The sequence below is a fragment of the Passer montanus genome, unplaced genomic scaffold (genome assembly GCF_014805655.1).
Source record: "Passer montanus isolate IOZ18808 unplaced genomic scaffold, ASM1480565v1 scaffold123, whole genome shotgun sequence".
In the NCBI taxonomy this organism is placed as follows: domain Eukaryota; kingdom Metazoa; phylum Chordata; class Aves; order Passeriformes; family Passeridae; genus Passer; species Passer montanus.
Genome location: NW_024359056.1, coordinates 1254606 through 1269354, shown reverse-complemented (window position 1 = coordinate 1269354; position 14749 = coordinate 1254606). Strand labels below are relative to the sequence as shown.

The 14749-nt window shown below is 53.4% G+C and overlaps 1 protein-coding gene across 2 annotated transcripts in view; it reads right to left on the bottom strand.

The window, feature by feature from the left end:
• The window catches only part of BIN3 (bridging integrator 3), a 44345-nt gene that overhangs the window by 2986 nt on the left and 26610 nt on the right, over nt 1-14749 (bottom strand). For both annotated transcript variants that reach the window (XM_039698305.1, XM_039698306.1), the window contains 2 exons: nt 6615-6756; nt 3640-3774 (listed from right to left, as the gene is read on the bottom strand). In XM_039698305.1, coding sequence (XP_039554239.1) covers nt 3640-3774; nt 6615-6756 — 277 coding nt within the window. The remainder of the gene's footprint in view (nt 1-3639; nt 3775-6614; nt 6757-14749) is intronic.

Below are 14749 nucleotides of genomic sequence, written 5' to 3'. Positions count from 1 at the left end.
CTGAATCTTGTCGGGGTGGCAGGCCTGGAGGCAGATGCTGCCCCCAGGGTTGTCCCCCAAGATTTGGGGACATCTGTCCCTCAGGATTGGTCCCAGGATTGTTCCCCAGGATTGGCTCCAGACTTGGCCCCCCACCAGGATCCAGAAATCCTTGAGAATTCCTCCAGGACCAGGACTGCACCCTAGATTTTCCCCAGGATTGTCCCCGAGGACTGTTCCCCAGGATTGTCCCCAGGATTGGTCCCAGGATTGTCCTCCAGGATCTGGGGACAACTGTCCCCCAGGGTTGGCTCCAGAATTGGCCCCCCAACCAGGATCCAGAAATCCTTGAGAATTCCTCCAGGACCAGGACTGCACCCTAGATTTTCCCCAGGATTGTCCCCCAGCATTGTCCCCAGGACTGCCCCCCAGGATTGTCCCCAGGATTGGTCCCAGGATTGTTCCCCAGGTTTTGGGGACAATTGTCCCCCAGGATTGGCTCCGGAATTGGCCCCCCATCAGGATCCAGAAATGCCTGAGAATTCTTCTGGGACCAGGACTGCAACCTAGATTTTCCCCAGGATTGTCCCCAGGACTGTCCCCAGGATTGTCCTTCAGGATTGTACCCTAGGATTTTCCCCTGGATTGTCCCCAGGATTTTCCCCAGGACTGCCCCCCAGCACTGTCCCCAGGACTGCCCCCCAGCACTGTCCCCAGGACTGTCCCCAGCACCCCCACTGCTCTGAACGGGCAGAGCAGAGCGAACCCCTTGGTGCTGCTCCCCTCCACCCACGTCCCTCAGCCACTGATCCCTTCCCCAGGGACACCCCGTGTTCCCAGGGCCTGTGGGTGTCCTTGGGGACACCCCGTGTCCCCAGGGCCCTCTGGGCATCCCTGGGGACGCCCCTGTCCCCCAGCAGGCCCCAGTGCAGAAGCAGCTGGCACCCCCGGAATGCTGCCCTGCCTCGCCAGCCCAGTCTCCCGAGCTTCATCAACAAAATCCCACTGGCATCGAGCCCCCCACGATTTCTCCTGTTGAAACTGGAGTGGAAACCCCCCCAGGGAGGGGATGCACCCCGAACTGGTGGCAGTGACAGGGGGCAGCCAGCTCGCCCTGCCCTACCTGCTCTGCCAGCCCAGTACTTTTCCAGCTATGGATGCCATATGCTCTGTCCCCATCCCATCAAATCCCAGCTCCAACTCGCCTTTGAGCCCGAGCCAGCGGCCCCGAGTCCACCTGTCTTGAACTAATTCTGTTTGGGGACGCTGTGTTCCGTGCATTTTCTATAGCTCCTGGCCACCATGGCCCAGTGGCTGCTTGTTTGGGGCAGCCCTACCCAAAACAAACCCAGGGGCACTGCCAGGGCCAGGCTCCCCCAGCCCACAGCACCACCCCTGCCTGCCAGCCCCACCTTTCCCCCCATTCCACTCAAACCCAAAGGAATCTCATGTTTTCTAGCTGGAAAATAAAGCACAAAGCGGGAAGGAAGTGCTGTTCACGCCTCACACCAGCGACAGCTCCAAAATCTCCCCCTTTCATCTCCATGTGGCCACTTCAAAGCCCCCAGCCAGGGAAATATTTGCCTCCCTTGGCTTGGCCCGGGCCCGTGGGTGGAGAGAAGAATTTGGTGTTGAATGTTACAGCCCTGCGAGCTCGGGACATGTCCCGGCGTCAGGAGACAGCCAGCCCTGGGAGCACAGCCAGGCTGTGCCATGGGAACTGGCTGGGGAAGAGCCTTGGGAGGGTCTCCTTAGGTCAAAGCCACGGAGGTGCTTGGGAGCAGGGTCCTTCCCCTTCCCCGAGAGGCAGCTGGTCCCTTCCCAGCTCATCGTGGCACTGGATGGTGTCACTGTCACACAATTTGTCTTGCTTTAAGTCCTGGCTGCCTCCAGGGCCAAAAAATCAGGAAAATGACATGGTTTTGCATTTGGATGGTGGGTTTGACTGAGGGAGAAACAACCCCAAAGTCACAGCAGCCTGCACAGGGCCAGCTGATCCCAGTCCCACCCCATCCAGCCTTTTCCCTGTGGGATTCACCTCCAGCCTCATCCCACTCCTAAAGAGGTACCTGCAGAAAAGGCTGAAAATAGAAATTACATCGAGGAACACGACCCTGCCCAGCTGCTAACCAGCTCAGGGAGGCACAGAGGGAGGGAAAGCTGGGCAGTATTTCCATGCCAGCTCTCTCCTGGGATGGGGATGCTCCTGCCTGCCCTTCCCAGCCAGGTGCCTGCAGGTGAGCAGTGCTGAGCTGACTCAGGGCTCTGGCTGCTATTCCTGGCTCGCCACTGACTCACTACCTTGGGCAAATCACATCCCTTTTCCATTTTATTTCAGCCACTTCAGTGGGAAAATGCTTCCCAGAGCTGCTGAGCCAGGGGGGCACACGGAGCCCAAGCCCAGCTTTGGCACAAATATTCCCAGCTCTCCTCCCAGCACCTCTCCCCGGGGGTGGAAGGATGCAGCCAGTGCTGGGAGGGAAGAGGGATGCAGCTCCCATGGAGGCTGGCAGGGAGGGAGGGATGTGAGGAGCTGCATCCATCTGGGACCAGCTTTAAGTCCAGCCTACGGGAGATGCATCAGCTTTGTTGTGACGCTGCCTTTTTGGGTGCTAAAAACAGGATTTCACTCGGTTTTCCCAACAAATTCCTCACCTGAAGAGAGGCAGGGCGGATAGACGGGAAAGAAAGCAGAGGATTCCCAAGGAAGAAGAGGGATATGGATGGAGTCTCACAGACAGCCCCAGCAGTGACACCCTGCTGCTCCCTGCTTGCACCCCTGGGTGCTCCAAGCACACCTATCCCAACGTCCTCCTCACCCCAAATTCCTTGGGAATGGGGACACAAACAGCGAGAAGCCAGAGGGGCAAAGCTGAGGAAACTCACGGATCACAAACCCCAGAGAGGGCAGAGAAAATTCAGGTGTCAAGGTCTCACCCACGGAGGGGGTCCGCAGGGGGAAAGGGCCAGCAAGGCTCTGGGAATTGTGCTTATTCCGGGCTGGAACAGGGATTGCTAAGGGAACAGCAGGAACAGCATCCCCAGCACCCACCCTGCGGCGCAGGGAGCATCGGCACCATCTGCTAGGTGAATCAGCCTGCAGACAACTCGCTGGCAGCTCCGCGCAGAGGCCCCCCCAAGTCGGAGGTGAGATGGAACACGTGCTCCCGGCACCTCCCGGCGGCCCCCCCGCAGCACACCTGGGTCCCTGCGGCAGCTCCCGGCCCCAAAATGCCGCAGGGAAACACCCACGGCCCCGTTCCGCCCTCCTCCCCGCCCCGGCGGCCGCGGAACGCGGTGCCACAGGTTCTCAAAGCCTGGTGAGATCCCGACCCGGCCCCTCTGCAGCCCCTGAGGGAAAGGGCAAAGGGAGAGGAGAGGAGGAGGAGGAGCCACAGCACGTTCGGGTGGAAATGAAAGCTGGGCACCTCTCCCAACAAATCTTTGGTCTGGAGATGTCCCAGGAGCCTCTTCTCCAGGAGCCACAAGATGAGCCCAAACACCTCAAACCCAACCAAGCCCTGAGCTCAGGACCCCACATTCAAGGAGATGGCATTCCCAGGTGGATAAAGGCATGGAATTCCAGTGGATAAAGCACAGGCAGGGCTGGAACTGTGGCACAGGACACGACACAGGTACCAGGGAGGGACAATGTCTCACCTGTGCCCGGACCAGCGACTCAAAGCTGGGTTTGAAGTAATCGATGCGGCTGCTGTAGAATTTGGGCATCTCCTCCAGGAGCTGCTTGTTCTTGGCTTCAAAGTCCTCCTTCACCGGGCGCAGCTCCTCCCGGGCCTGCGGGGGGACATGGAGGGGTCAGAGTCCTGGGACAGGGATCCCCTGCCATGGAGGCCACCCCAGGACAATGGGGTGCTTTGCTTGGCTTTGGGGACGAGCAGTGACCAGCCTGGTGGGACCCATGGGATCATCCAGGGGGATCTGGTGGGATCCACGTGACCATTCAATGGTGGAACTCAAGTGACCATCCAATGGGACCTGGTGGGACCCAAGTGACCACTTAATGGATCGTGATGGGACCATCCAGTGGACCTTGATGGGATCCAAGAGACCATTCAGTGGAACCTGGTGGGACTCAACTGACCATTCTGTGGACCTTGGTGGGATCCAAGAGACCATTCAATGGACCTTGGTGGGATCTAAGAGACCATTCAATGGGACCTGGTGGGATCTAAGAGACCATTCAATGGACCCTGGTGGGATCCAAGTGACCATCCAAACCTGGTGGGACTCAACTGACCATTCTGTGGACCTTGGTGGGATCCAAGAGACCATTCAATGGACCTTGGTGGGATCTAAGAGACCATTCAATGGGACCTGGTGGGATCCAGGAGACCATCCAGTGGACCCTGGTGGGACCCAAGTGACCATCCATCAGAATCTGGTGGGACTCAAGTAACCATTCAGTGGACCCTGGTGGGATCCAAGTGACCAGTTAACAGAACCTGGTGGAGCTCAAGTGACCTCTCAGTGGAACCTGGTGGGGCCTAAGTGAGCAGTTTATGGATCCTGATGGGACCATCCAATGGACCCATGCTCTGATCCTGGAAATCCACAGGACACCCAGAGAGGTTGTGCCTTCTCTCCTTCAGAAAAACACGGACAAAACCCATTCCCAGAGCTCAGTCAGGCTGGAGAACGTCCCTGGCCACATCCCTGTCCCCTCACCCTGCGATTCCCAGGAGCGTCGCTCCAGGATCCTGTCCCCACCGTCACCGTGACCTTCAGCTCAGTGCATCCAACTGGCTCCTTTAAACAGAGCGTGGGGAGAACGGGAAATGTCTCGGGGATGGTGTGGAAAAGGGCAGGAGGGGGTGGGCTGTGAAATATTAGACCAGTTCAAGTCTGCCACTTAATCCCAGTGCCATTCCGACGGGAGGGGGGAGCGGGAGAGCCCGGCCCGGCCGCGGCGCCGCCCTGGGGACAGGGACAGTGTGCCAGGGGCATGGCATGGACTGGCTGCAGGCTGGGAAAGGCTGGAATCAGCCCAGCAAAGCAAAAAATTCATCATTTGCCATGAGGCTGGGAGCGTTGAAACTCCCAGGATGGAGTTCATGGGGGGAAACTGCTGGGATGGAACTCATGGGGAAAATCCCAGGAGGAGGTTCACGGGGGAAACTGCTGGGGGAAACTCATGGGGAAAACTCCAAGGATGGAGTTCATGAGTGGAAAATCCTGGGATGGAGGTCATGGGGGGAAACTCCTGGGATGGAACTCATGGGGGGAAACTCCAAGGATGGAGTTCATGGGGGAAACTCCTGGGGGAAAACTCCTGGGATGGAGTTATGAGGGAAAGCTCTGGGATGGAGTTCATGGGGGGAAATTCCTGGGATGGAACTCATGGGGAAAACTCCTGGGATGGAGTTCATGGGGGAAACTCCTGGGGGAAAACTCCTGGGATGGAGTTATGAGGGAAAGCTGTGGGATGGAGTTCATGGGGGGAAATTCCTGGGATGGAACTCATGGGGAAAACTCCTGGGATGGAGTTCATGGGGGAAACTCCCAAGGTGGGGGTCATGGGGCAAACTCCTGGGATGGAGTTCATGGAAAACTCCTGGGATGGAGTTCATGGTGGGGAAACTCCCAGGATGTTCTTCACAGGGGGCAGAAGAGCAGAAAACTTGGAGCAAACAATGGATGTAAATTTGCAGCTCAATAATTAAAAATAACTGGATGAGATGAGGCCCTCTCCCATTAAATCCAGACCCCCTGGATACCCCAGGCTCAAGATTGCTCAAGGCTGCCTCTCACAGGTGTTTAAACTCAGTGTTTGGTTAAGATTTATTTTTGGGGGAGGGGGGAATTAGATCAAAAGTTCATTAAGAGGAAAAATATATGAAATAACTAAACCCTGCTTAATTACCAGGACAAAAGAATTCCCATTTTTCCAACCCCAGCTTTAGTCGCTGAGGCTGAGCAAAATAAGCTGCTTACTGTTAAACCAGAGGTGTCTTTTGTTCAGGCTGTTATTTAACACAAAACTTCATTTTTGGGGGGAAATTCATCAGAAAAACACATTTTCTTTGACTCTGAGAATCAATTGTTCCTGGGAGGATCAAGCCACGTGCTGCTGGAGCGACAGATTTTGGGGAAAAACGCTGGGGAAGATTTGATTTAAAAAAAAATAAAACCAACAAACTCATCATGATTTCACAAAATTTGGGAGAGAGCAAAAAGAATCTGGCAAAACTTCCTGTTAACCAATTACTGCAATTTTCCAAGACGAATTTTTTGGGAACAGGTGGCAAACATAAAGCTGGGAAATGCTCTGATCTGTTCCCTTCCCCATCCAGCTGCTCGCTCAGACGCGGAGGTCGGGGGGAACCCCCCTGTGCCTCGACCTCAGCGCTGCCTCCGAGCTCCCCCAGAGCTCCCAGGGCTCTGATTCCATTTTCTCTCGGAAAAAAAATTCCATTTTCTCTTAGAAAAGCACCTCCTTCCCTTCACTGAACACTCCAAACCAGCGTTGTGCTGTCAAAAATGTGATTTTTACACGGATAAAAGACATCCTCCCAAAATGTTCTATTCATGGCACAGATGCCAGATAGAGGGAAAAGCTTTTCCCGAGTTTTCCCAGGAACGCTGCTGGCATTGTGGCTCTGGGGACACCTCAGTACCTGGTGCAGCTTGGCCAGGACAGGGCCAGTCCTCTCCTTTTCCTCATATTTTTCCACCTTGGACTGCAGGCGTTTGTAGTCCTGGAGCGTCTGCTCCCGGCGCTTCACTGCCATGTTCAGGCTCGGGAAGACGCTGCTGAACCTGGAAAAAAAAAGATGGGAAAGGTTTGGGATGGGATATTTTGGGTGGATGAAGCACCCAAGGAAATTGTGGAGCACCCTGGTGCAGCAGGAAGTTTCCTGCTGTGAGGTTTTTCCAAGCCAAACCATCCCAGAATTCGGAATATTCTTAATTAATGTGGTGATTGCCCAGCTCCTGGTTGGAAAGGGAAAGAAGAGGTGGAGAAGTTGCAATAAAAGTCCAGGAAAAAGAAAAAATGAGTGCAAAATAAATAATAACTGCCGATTAAAATTTAAATTAATACATTTAATTTACAGTTAATAATTAAATATTACGGGTATTTTTTTTGCACAATTTTTTTTCCCTTATTGGATATTATTTTTTGCCTTTTTTGGGGTTTTTTTGTGCTTTTTTGGTTAATTTTCTGCTCTTTTTGGTAATTTTTTTGCTTTTTTTGGTTAATTTTTTCCTTTTTCTGATTTTTTTTTTGTTCTTTTTTCAGCAAATTTTTGCTCTTTTTGGGTCACAAACCCAGCTGAAGAGGAGCCCTGAGCCCTCCCCAGAAGGATTCACAGCATCCAACAATTTACCCAGGCGATGGGAAAGATTCCTATTATTAAAATGTGTTACAAATTGAGGAAACATGAACATCTGATGGAGAATATTTTTGAATGTGACAGAAAAGGGAAAAGCAGGAACTGGAACGTTGCTCCTGCCTCTTAATTCCACAAAATCAAATTATCCCAGGGGATACCAGGGCTGAGGGTTGGGATCAAGAAGGTGATGCTCCCTCTGGAGATAATAATTTAATATTCATAAATTCCATGGTTATTTTGGGGGGTTGAGGCCAGGGATTGGTGAAGAAAAATTTCTCTGAGCAGCCTGGCGATGGATTTTACTTCCAGGAGGGAACAAACAGCTTTCCCACCTCTTAAAATGGAAAAATAAAATCAAAATAGAAATAGAAATCCAACCTGGGGGGCCATTAGGAAAAAGAAAAGACACAAATGTCACTTGATGAGTGTAATTTGCTTTGGATGTGACCCAAATCCAGGGTTCAGGCAGAACCACGGGTGTTTCAGCCACTCCAGCCCTATCAAAATCCCATTTTCTGCTCGCTCTGGAGGGTGCTGATGGGCTGGTGGGTGCTGAGAGAAAACTTTCATCCCTGAGCCTGTTTGCAAAGGGCAAACGCCAGGAGCAGGCAGAAATGGGAATTTTTGCAACCAAGAGTTTGTGTGGAGCATCCCTGGGTGAGCTGGGGATGTGATCCCTCAATCCTGCCCGGTCCTGCACGTCCCCCGAGGCTGGCACAGAACAAATCCATACAAATAGAAATATAAATATACATCCCATGATATTCTGTGTCTGTTGCAACAGCTTGGGGATGAGGAACAACCTGCAAAAGTCATCAGGGAGCTGCTCCAGCTGCCTGGAGAGGATCAGATGCTCTGCCCTGACATTGCTTTTTACGGGCACCATCCCACACAATCCCATTATATTTAAATGGGAGCCATGTCCTGGATGCAGCAGGCTCCAGGCGTGGCCTCACCAGCTCCTGGGCTGCTAAAATCTCTCCTAAATCTTTGTAAAGCTCAAAAATCCACCAGGAGAAGGGTGAGGGAAACAGGGATGGATGAAAGGGTGGCCAGGTTGAGAGCTCTCATGGGATACAGGTTTGGGGTCAGGGAATCAGGGAATGGTTTGGGCTGGAAAGGACCTTCAGGACACTCCAGCTGGGGCAGAGACACCTTCCACTGGCCCAGGAGGCTCCAAACCCACTCCAGCCTGGCCTGGTGCACTTGCAGAGATGTTTTGTGCCAGGGATGCCCTTTCCCAACATGGCACACACACAACGCCAGCAGCTCAAGGTGACAGCTCCTGCAGGGATTTCTCCCAGTTATTAACCATGGGAAGGAGGATTCCATCAGCCCAGAGGCTTTCCTGGATTCTTTTATGTTCTGTCCCTGCTGGGGGAGGTTTGGGAAGGACCTAAAGCAGGGAATAAAGACCATGGGGATGAGCTGAGCTGCTCCTCCATGGGGGGAATGCAGACATGGCAATGCCAGCAGAGATTCCAGGCTGGAGGCTGGGGAATCCTCCCTGCCCTGCCGTGCACCAAGCCCTGAGCACGGCCACCACATCCAACCCTTCCTGAGACATCCCCAAACCACGGAGCCTCGTGCTGGCACCCAGACCCAGCTGTTAGTGGTGTTTTCCTGGCCCTTCCCTGGCACCTCCCAGGGCCCCAGCCTGAACAGAGCCACGGGACTCCAGCGAGGTCACACGCAGCCACTGCCACCCCCGACCTGCTCCACAGGGAAGAGCCAACGCCTCCCCTCGGAACAAGCAGCCAGGGAGGGCTCACAGAACCATCAGCAACGCAGTTTCCATTCACTTTGAAGTTAAATCTGGGTTTTAAAAAGGGAGGAGAGAAAAAAAAGGCTCGATTTGATATTTTTTCCCCCGTTTTTTATTGCCGGTATCGACTCGGTGCAATTTCGCAGCCCGTAATGGAAGGACACTGCGCTCAGGCAGAGCTTTAAAAAATATCTACAGGGCTGGATGGGAAGAGGCTGGAACTGTGTAGGCACAGCAGCTCCTGTCTCACAAGGACTTTTAATGCATAGATTATACGCTGCATTTCCGAGCGCAGGGGGCCCAGCTCCCCGGAGCCGCAGCCGTGCCCGGCTCCGAGCGCCCTGAGCTCAGCCTGGCCTCTGGGAGCCATGGAATCCCACATTCCCTGGGTGGGAAGAGACCTTGAATCACCCTGTTCCACCCCCTGCCATTGCCATGGCACCTTCCACTGTCCCAGGGTGCTCCAAGCTGGCCTTGAGCACTTCCAGAGATGAGGAAGTGCTTTCCAGCTTCTCTGGGCAGCCTGTGCCACCCCCATCCTCACAGAGAAGAATTCCTTCCCAATCTCCTGTTAAAAATCTTCCCTTTTTTAGTTCAAAACCACTATTGGAGGTTCCCTCAGTGTGGTTGTCCTCCACCAGCAAAAGGTTGGGTCATTTATGGTTCAGGAGCTCTCCCTGTGCCCAAGGAGCTCTCCCTGTTCCAGCTGAGCCCTCTCTCTGTGCCAACTGAGCTCTCCCTGTGCCCAAGGAGCTCTCCTTGGGCCAGCCAAGCTCTCCTTGGGCCCACCAAGCTCATCCTGTGCCCACTGAGCTCCCTCTATTCCAGCTGAGCTCTCCCTGTGTCCACCAAGCTCTCCCTGTGCCCAAGGAGCTCTCCCTGTGCCCACTGAGTTCTCCTTGGGCAGCCAAGCTCTCCCTGTAGGAGTCAAGCTCTCCCTAAGCCCACCAAGCTCTCCTTGTGCCCACCTGCTCCAGCTGAGCTCTCTCTGTGCTCACCCAGCTCTCCCTGTGCCCACTGACCTCTCTCTATTCCAGTTGAGCCCTCCCTATGCCCACCAAGCTCTCCCTGTGCCCACCAAGCCCTCCCTGTGCCCACTGAACTCTTCCCCACTCTCCCTGGATTAATTTCCAGGCAGGATCAGCTCAGGCAGGGCAGGACCTTCCTTGGACTGCTCAGGATTGAGGCAAAGCTGCCTCTGGCTCCTGAAGGAATCAAGGAATCCTAAATTCCTGAGAGCTCTGAAGTCCCCTGGCATTCATGGAGAAGGGGTTTCAAGCCCTGCCCAGGTTTTTCTCCCTGTGTGGACAGAAACACAATCCCAGGGTGAGAGCCAGGGGTGCCAAACACCCGTGCAGGGGGAGAGGGAGAGCTGGCTCCTGCTGGTGCCAAGTTATTGCGAGGAATTCCTGACTCCACACGTGGCCCCAGTGTCTCCACAACCATCCCATGCACGTTATTGACAAATGCTCCTGCTGCAGAGCCTGGCACCAAGGCCATCCACAGACACAGCCAAGCTCCCAGCACACCCCTGCAAGGACCAGGAGAGTTTTCCAAAGCCTTTGGAGAAGCACCACCAAGCCCTCCTGGCAGCAAAGGCACTGGGATCAACTGGGAGGGGAGCAGCAGCCTAAGAGCCCTTTGGAAATGGAGCCTGAACGACTGCACACAGAATTTCAGGAAGCAGGGACATGGGGAAGGAGCAGGGAAGCCTCACCAGCAAACCCTGGATGTGTCACACATGCACTCCATGCACCCGGAGCAAGGGAACAATTCCTGTCCCTGTGAGATGCACCCTGGAGCAGATGTGGGTGCTTGTAACAGATCATGGAGTCAGCAAGGCTGGAAAAGGGCCCCAAACCCCAGTCCAACCAGCAACCCAGCACCACTAAGGCACAAAGTGTAAAACCACGTGTTTTCTGAGCACTCCTGGTGCCAGGGTCTGACAATTCTTACCATGAAAAAGATATTCCTAATTTCTGATATTATCAATAATAATGAGGAGGTGTGACAGCCAAAACCACTCCCAAATCCCCCCACCCTGTGTAACCCAAGACTTCCTTTTTTAACACAAAGCCAGGAAAATCAAAGCTGACAAAAAAGAAAATTTGGTGGGAATGGTGGCAAAGTGAAGGTAAAGCAGCACAGGGGCTGTGAGAGGCCCTGCCATGGAAGCAGCTTGAGGAATAAGCTGCTGTTGTTCCCTGTCACTTTTCAGGGAAGGCTGCTGAGAGGGGATTACAGCCCAGGCAGCTTAGGAGGAGCAGGTGAGGGGAGATACGCAGGGATAAGGAAAAGAAAATACAAATTACTCTGCTTGTGGCTGGGGGGGGAGAGGGGAAACCTGGGGCTGAACTCCTCAGAGGATGACAGGTTATCCCTGGAAAAAACATCTAAATCACCCCGTTCCCTGCACTCCAAATCATGTTCCCACCTCGTCTCCATGCCAGGCTCCCTTCAGCTCCCCGTAATTAAAGGATGGGGTTGCAGAGATGCTGCCACAGGAGATAAAAGTGCCCCAGGATTGCTGGTGCTGCCAGATTCGTCTGCTGCTCAGCCCAGCTGACAAATCTGGGCCTTGGAAATTGGAAATTCCTTCCCATCTCTCTGCTGGGAAGCCCTGGGGATGGTGGGGATGCTCGAGGAGTGGGAATGTTCTGTCACCTCTCTGTCTTCTCACCCTCTCCACCCCAAATCCTCATCCCACTGCTTCCTCCAGCCCCCATTTTTAGTGGGAAAGGGTTGCTGGAGCTTTGGCACCAGGAAAAATAATGATACAACCTTTAACTCTCCTTGTTTCCAAGCATGTCAAACACCCTCACTGGCAGCCTGTGAGCTGGACCTGGCTGGCACACACATGTGGGCATTCTTTTTGGGATGATATCTTGGATAAGAAACCAAAAAGAAGTGGACAAAATCTCCAGTGGTGATGGACAGGTAAAATAAAAAGAATGACAGATCTGGGAAGCATCAGATGCCAAAGGAAGGGAGGGTGGATGAGGTGAGGGGAAGTTTGGAGAGGCACCAGGATGGCCCAGGAGAGGCTGGAGCAGGGAGGGGGATTCCTGCCACATCCGTGGGGGCCATCCACCCACCAGGACGGGGGAAATGAAACCCAGCCCTTCCTCCTGGAGGGAAAAGGTGCAGGAATGGATGAGGAAGCAGCGTGGGGGATTAGGTGGCCATGTGGCTGCTCCAAATCCTCATTAGGGGCTCGTTAAGGACATGAAAGCTGCTTTTCCTGCTTCCGGTCCTGCAGCACCCCTGGAGCTGCTCCTGGCCAGCCTGGGCTGCCTTCTCCTGGCAGCCTGAGGGACCGTGGGGAAGGTGGGAGGGACATGGAGTGAGGGATCCTCCTCCCAGCTGTGCTGCTGGCAGATGTTGGTGACACGCAGCCCTGATGGAATTTATCCCTCACTGCTCTGGGCAGCTCCTGGACTGCACCTCTGGCATGTCCCACAGGTCTGACACCCACCCCTGCATGTGGCACCTCGGTGGCAGCACCCTCTGTGTCACCCCTGCCAAAGCCAGGGTGACCAGGACATCCCTGTGGCAAATGTTACAATTTTGGGAGCAGGACAATGCCCCAGATCAAAGGGATTGTACCACGCCAGGGTGACCAGGACATCCCAATGCCAAACCTCTCCAATCCTGGGACAAGGACACCCCCATGGCCAAACCTCTCCAATTTTGGGAACAGGACAATGCTCCAAGGGGATGATACCACGCCAGGGTGACCAGGACATCCCCATGGCCAAAAATTCTCCAATTTTGGGAACAGGAACATGTTCCCAATGGCACCAATTCAAGGTGACCAGGCCAAACCTCTCCAATTTTGGGAGAAGGACAATGCTCCAGTGGGGTATGATACCATGCCAGGGTGACAAGGACATTCCCATGGCCAAAAATTCTCCCATTTTGGGAACAGGACAATGCTCCAAGGGAATGGCACCAATTCAAGGTGACCAGGACATCCCCATGGCCAAAACCTCTCCAATTTTGGGAGAAGGACAATGCTCCAAGGGGATGATACCATGCCAGGGTGACAAGGACATCCCCATGGCCAAAACCTCTCCAATTTTGGGAGAAGGACAATGCTCCAGTGGGGTATGATACCATGCCAGGGTGACCATGACACTCCCATGGCCAAAACCTCTCCAATTTTGGGAGAAGAACAATGCTCCAAGTCAAAGGGTTGGTACCAGGACACTCCCATGGCCAAAACCTCTCCAATTTTGGGAGAAGGACAATGCTCCAAGGGGATGATACCATGCCAGGGTGACAAGGACATTCCCATGGCCAAAAATTCTCCAATTTTGGCAACAGGACAATGCTCCAAGTCAAAGAGTTGGTACCAGGACATTCCCATGGCCAAAAATTCTCCAGTTTGGGAACAGGACAATGCTCCAAAGGAATGGCACCAATTCAAGGTGACCAGGACATTCCCATGGCCAAAACCTCGGTGGATTTGTGAGCAGGACAATGCCCTAATGGAATGGCACCAAGCCAAGGTGAGCAGGTCAGCCCCTTGCTCTGAGAGAGTCAGACAGAGTCAGTTAAATTGAGACCTGTGGCCCTGGAAATCCTCTCCCAGTGTGAAAGGTCCTAAATCCTGTGGATTTCCAAACCACCTGGCTCGTTTAAGCCGCTTCCTTCCTTAAATACGGACACAATATGGAACACTAAGACTCCATCCCCAGTCCCTGGCCCTGCCCTGCCTGGGAAGAGCTGGGAGAGTGAAGTCCAAACCAGCTGCTTTTGTCCCCTTTTGCCCCAGATGTGCTGCTCTGGTGTGAGATTCCCCAGGCAGCTCCCAGAGAGGAGCCCATCCCTCCTGCCCAGCTCCTCGCCCAACCCATCCCTGAAAAATGCAGTATTCTCACTGGAGCTTTGCTCTTTCTGAAAATAAATGAGTCATTCCCAGCCAAAGGCTTCTTGGGGCTCAAAAAGCCAAATTGTGAATAACCCTAAGAGCCCAGAAGCAGAAGGACTGAAACAATACAAGCCTCCACCCCCCCAACTAAATCTACTACTGCTTTTTTTCAACATGGTTTAACAAATTCCCCAATATTTGCCTGGAAACTCCAATCCCTGGACAACTGAATGGAGATTTTGCTGCCCATGTGCCTCTGATTACAATATATTACCACTAATGATAATTGTCTGGATTATACTTATCTGTTTCTTTGGCTAATAAACTATAAAAGACCACCAGTGAAGATGTAATAAAGTGCAGCTGTTGGAGCAAAAAAAAAAAAAAATTAAAAAGCCTTTTTTTTTCTAGGTCAGAGCAAAGTTGGGAGAGGCTTGGGAGAGCTGCCTCAGCGAGGGGAAGGAAAACCTAACTGGAAATAAGAGCTCCTCAAGGCAGCTTTCATTAATCTGGAACTTTTCTGCCAGAACTGGTGCTGGGGTTTATCTGCCAGCAGGACAAAGGGAGGGAGGTGCAAACTCTGCATTTCTCTCCTGCATCTCATTAGCCTCAAAATGGACCCTTGGGCTCCTCAGAAATGTTCCTGGCCAGGGATGCACCTACAAAGGGAAGGAGGAGGGAAGGGAAGGAGCATTTTTTGTTCTTGGAGTGGGGATGAAGCTTCCCCAGCATGGAACATAAGCTGGTTAAAGGCACACAGGGTGAAGCTTTGCAGGTGCC